At 57.9% G+C, this 4,650-nt stretch overlaps 1 protein-coding gene across 4 annotated transcripts in view; it reads right to left on the reverse strand.

Moving 5' to 3' along the window:
- LOC111812415 (odorant-binding protein 2b-like) overlaps window positions 1-3,401 on the reverse strand; it is a 27,791-nt gene extending 24,390 nt beyond the window's left edge. Inside the window, exons 1-6 of one of the 4 annotated variants that reach the window (XM_023700460.1) lie at window positions 3,317-3,401; window positions 2,980-3,050; window positions 2,425-2,532; window positions 1,942-2,043; window positions 1,757-1,782; window positions 1,255-1,365 (exon numbers count right to left, since the gene is read on the reverse strand). In XM_023700460.1, the coding sequence (XP_023556228.1) occupies window positions 1,766-1,782; window positions 1,942-2,043; window positions 2,425-2,532; window positions 2,980-3,050; window positions 3,317-3,393 (375 nt within the window). In that variant the 5' untranslated portion in view covers window positions 3,394-3,401 and the 3' untranslated portion in view covers window positions 1,255-1,365; window positions 1,757-1,765. Of the gene's footprint in view, window positions 1-975; window positions 980-1,254; window positions 1,436-1,756; window positions 1,783-1,941; window positions 2,044-2,424; window positions 2,533-2,979; window positions 3,051-3,316 lie in introns of those variants that run through there. The other 3 variants (XM_023700461.1, XM_023700459.1, XM_023700462.1) reach the window with 3 other exon arrangements.
- Between the last annotated feature and the right edge of the window lie 1,249 nt (window positions 3,402-4,650).

Consider the following 4,650-nt stretch of genomic DNA (forward strand, 5'->3'; position numbering starts at 1 on the left):
TGCAGCGGACCCAGGTACATGGCCTGCAGCGGACCCAGGTACATGGCCTGCAGCGGACCCAGGTAAATGACCTACGTGCTACTCTGTAAACCTCTTTGTTGTACAAAATCTTTCTATACCTACATTTTCTTATTCTGATCAAATGTCTATCTTTTCAATAGAGGTATTTTTCCTACCTTTTTGATATTTTGAAAATCATTTTTCACCCTGAGACCAGCGATGTATTTTTACCTATTTTTTAAAAATATTTTTGGTTGGCAGCTCCTGACCCTTTGCTAGTTTAGTAGTGTCAGTGGTCACTGAAGAGTCAGTCCAGCCCCTGCCCTCCAGGGTGTCCAGGCTGCTTCATCCTCCAATTCAGGACCAACCAGCAGCCCCCGCCAAAACCCAGGCCTGGACAGGACGGGACGGCGGTGCGTGTGGGCATCGGCTCACGGCCATGTGACTGAGAGTCCCGCAGGCCCTCGGTGGGTGGGCACGTTGCAGGCTCGTTCCTAGTGGAGGTGGGTACAGGTGGCATTAGTGTTTTCTGGGGCTGCCCACATCTCCAGGATGCAGGGCGTCTCCTCCTTCACCACGTTTCCCTGTAGGCGATGTGCACACATCCTGGTCCCCAGACAGACCACAGACAGAGCCAGGAGGGGAGCAACATCCAGGACGGCTGTAGCCAGCTCGCTTGCTCGAGAGATGATGAGGAAAGTGCTGGACAGGCCAGCAGGATAGCTCAGCGGTCTAAAGCGCTGCTCAGGCAAGCCTAGGGGGCTGCAGGGAACCACGGTCTGATCCCAGCACCGCATGCTGTGTCAGCCCTCAGTGTGGGCTGAGCCAGCCAAAACTAAATAAATAAATAGAAAGCAAACATAAAGAGCTGGACACGCTCCCTCAGCCTTGCTGCCACGCGCAGGCTACTCAGTGCGCCCACAGGAGCCCATGAAGGTCCTGTGGGCACAATCTCCAGCCCTGATGCAGACATCTCCCCCTGCCCTGCCCTCTCCAGGGGCTTCCCAGAAGCCCCTACCCAGGTGCCAGCCTCATCCAGCCCACACGGGGCGATGGCTCACCAGGGGACCTCAAGGACGTCATGTGGCCCTACAGCTCTATGCAATGTCCGCGTGTTGAGCTCTGGCCACGGTTAGGGCCGAGGTCTCCCACCTTCCCCACGATTCCCTCTGCCAGCAGAGCTCAGGAAGCCAATTTAAGGCCCTCTTATGGACAGGCTGAGCCCACAGTGATTGCTGAAGCTCTTTATTTGGAGTCAGGCAGAGTCGGGGGAGGGAGGGGCTGCTGCAGGAGGGCCAGCCCATCAGCGTTCAGGCTCCAGGTGGGCAGTAGTGCGGGCTCAGGATATGCAGACCTGGCTGGCAGCTGTGTTGGGAAGAGGAACTGAGATAGGGTCCTGGGGATGGGCAGGTGCCAGGCTGCTGGGTGGTCCTGCCTGGGCAGATGTGCAGAGCAATCCTGACTTCTCTGGGGTTGAGCAAGCTCTGAGCATCCTTGGTGGGTATGTGGGTGGGGCGTGGAGCATGGGAGACCAGGGGGTGGGCGTGGGATGACGGCCAACAGTGCCTCAGAAAGGACTTCTCCAAGGTACGGGATTCACACTGCAGGCCAGCTCCTGGGTGACCATGTCTGCCCAGCCCATGTGGGGCCATTTCCTGCCTTTTGGGGATAGGAGTGGAACTGGAGCAGGTGGGGCCTCGAATTCCAGGAACCCAGGACTCTGGACCTTTCCAATGTTCTCTCTAGAGTCACTTACCCAAGTCACCTAGGAGACACAGTTCTCTGTGGGAACCAAGAAAAGCCGTGGAGTGGGAAGGTGCTCCGGAAGAGGGCACCTAGACCCATCTCACCCACAGTCACCTCCCACAGTCAAGATCCAAGCCAGGGAGAAGGAGAGGGGCCCGGTGACACTGGGGGATGCAGGAAGGGCTCTGCGCTCACTGAGTTGCTTGGGGACAACCATGTACTCCACAGGGAGCTTCTTGCTCTTCATGAACTTCTTAAATTCCCGCATGGCCTCTGGGTTGTCCTCTGGCTTCCTCGCTGTGGGGGAGGAGGGGGTGGCTACTCAGCTCAGCGGGAAACTAATGCCCTGAGGACAGGGCCGCCAGCCAGCACCAGGGGCTTCATCCTGAGAACGGAGGGACGGGGTGCCAAGATGACCCTGTCTGTGCCAGAGACCCCAGGAGGCGGCGACCAGCAGCGGCAGCAAGCAGGACTCCCTGCCAGCATGGCGAGTGTCCGAGCGCCTGCATGTCCTGGCACTCCTGTCCTGCTGCGCCTCTTCCCAGGCCAGAGCTCGCGCTCTACCAGGTCAGCAGGCCGTGCCCAGTGCCCCTAGCCAACCCAGAGGCTTCTTAGTTGCCAGCGCCAGGACAAGGCCTCGAGACAGGAAGCTGGCAGGAGGCAGGAAGGGCTCCTTACATATGAGTTTTGCGATGCGCACAGTCATCCCAAACACCTGGTGCTCAATGTAGAAGATGCGGTGGCCTTTCACAGGCATCTCCTCCATAGTTACCATCATGTCTTGTGCTGAAGACGAACAGAGAGAACAGCACGTTAGTGTCTTCACTCCTAGAAAGCACACTTGAGACTCTAAGGAGCGATCTAGATGTTTCAAAGGCCGAGAGACCGGCGCATCCTTGCCGGGAGGCCCTGGGCAGAGAGGGTGCCCACCTGAGCCAAGGGGCACAGACGGTGGAGGACAGGGGTGTCCAGGCCGAAGCCTGGCCCAGAACAGAGTGCTTGCACTGGCCCACACCCCAAATCCTCAGCCCTCAGTGTCCCCAGGTGTCCACAGCAGGACGGAGGGTGAGAGGGCAGCCCATACTATAGATAAGCCCAGAATGCCCAGCATGTGGAATAAGAGCCACAAGACCTCCAGGGAGGGTGAAGGCAGCTCTGGCAGAGAGGTGGACAGAGGAGGCGCGCTCCCTCCCCAGGGCAGGCTGAGCCTGGGCACAGCTGGGCTGCACTCACAGGTTTTGAATTTTTTAGGATCGCTGGTTTTCTCCACATCAATGATCTTCTGTTGGCATTTATTCTTATAGCTGAAAAACAGGAGGGTCATGGGCAGCCCGTGGGCAGCTCACGGGACCTGCGCTCCCGGACACACCTGAGCCTGGCTCAACTTACCCCCTCTACTGGTCCTGACCAGGTGACACCAAAACTCTACACCACCTTGTCAAAGCTATAGGACACTGCCTGGCACTGTGCCCCCTTGAGGTCATGAGACATTTAGCCACCTTTACCCCAAATGGGATTGGGGACAGAGGAGAAAAATAGACTTAAGGGACCCAAGGGGGACAATACTCACAAGAAGGTAAACTGGATTTCATAGCCACCATCTCCCAGAGCCGTCACTGTCACAGGGAATGACTTCTTGGGCTTCATTGCCTCTGGCATCTGCCTGTTGGCCACCACAGCCTTCAGGTACCAGGTCCCTTCAAACTGGAGTGGATGGCGCCATCAGCCCTCCGCTGCTTACCCACAGGCCAGCCCACAACCTAGACAACCCTATATCTCAAGCTCCAGCCCCAGAGACAGGCAGGCCTCCCACCCCGTCCAGCTCCACCTCCATGCTTCGTAGAACATGCCCGGCTCTCGGGCTGCCGGCTCCCAGCAACGCCAGAGCACATGTCTCCCTTGAAGACAAAGCAGCAGGCCCCGTGAGTCCTCGTCCCCGAGGCCCCGGCCCCGCAGAGCCTTCCGGATCTGTGCTTCACTTCGACAAGACCCCTGGCCCTGACCCGCTCCCCACTGCAGCCCTGCCCCCACGGGAGTGGCCATGTCTGCCCACCACTCCGAGCCAGGGGTGTTCCTCTGGAAACAGGGCTCCCGGCCCATCTGCGCTCCCCGTGCGCCCCTCTCCCCCAGCCTCACAGTGCCAGCCCCTGGTCCAGCGTCCTGGGCCTGCAGTGAGGCCGCCAGACCAAGCAGCAGGATGGTCCACATCGGGGCCTTCATCTGCAAACTCTGCTCACAGCCGAGACAGCGTCTGGGTGGTCGCAGGTGACCGGGCGGGCAGGCTGCAGCACTCCTCGCGGGCGATGGCCTTTATGTTCCTAATTTTAGTGGCCTGGGAGCCTTTGACAGTGACCACAATCCTCCCGCCCCCTGCTGTGGCCAATGACATATGCATCAGGAAGGTGGAATATTGTTGTTGGATCTGATTAATCAAAACGTTGTCTACCCAGAGATGAAAAGACACGCCATTCTGTCCAGGCTGGCACACACAAGGCTGCTGTGCACAGCCTTGGATGCGCCCCTCACCTGTAGGATTAGGAACGGGCGTCCGTGGCTGGCCAGGAGGAAGGGAGGGCGTGGCTACACAGCTCTTGTAGCCACATAAACCAAAAGCTGCGGAATACATTTACTGATATCCCCAATTTAAGTCTTTTTGTTCCAAAAGTCACTGAGAGAAAAATGTTAGCTTCTTAATCAAGGAGTGCTGTGTATTTCAAGGCGCCTGAACATAACTCATTTAACTCTAAAGCAACCAGGCAATTGGCAAAAATCGGAGAAGGAGCCCGCGGAGTGTGCGCTGCCTCCAGGGGGCCACACGCGGGGAGTGCGCCGCAGCCCAGCAGCTGCTAACCTCCGCATACTCAGAGTCCGGCTAGAAAGGCCATAAAAAACCGAGATTACTGA

The sequence above is a fragment of the Octodon degus genome, unplaced genomic scaffold (genome assembly GCF_000260255.1).
Source record: "Octodon degus isolate 3935 unplaced genomic scaffold, OctDeg1.0 scaffold00123, whole genome shotgun sequence".
Classification (NCBI taxonomy): Eukaryota; Metazoa; Chordata; class Mammalia; order Rodentia; family Octodontidae; genus Octodon; species Octodon degus.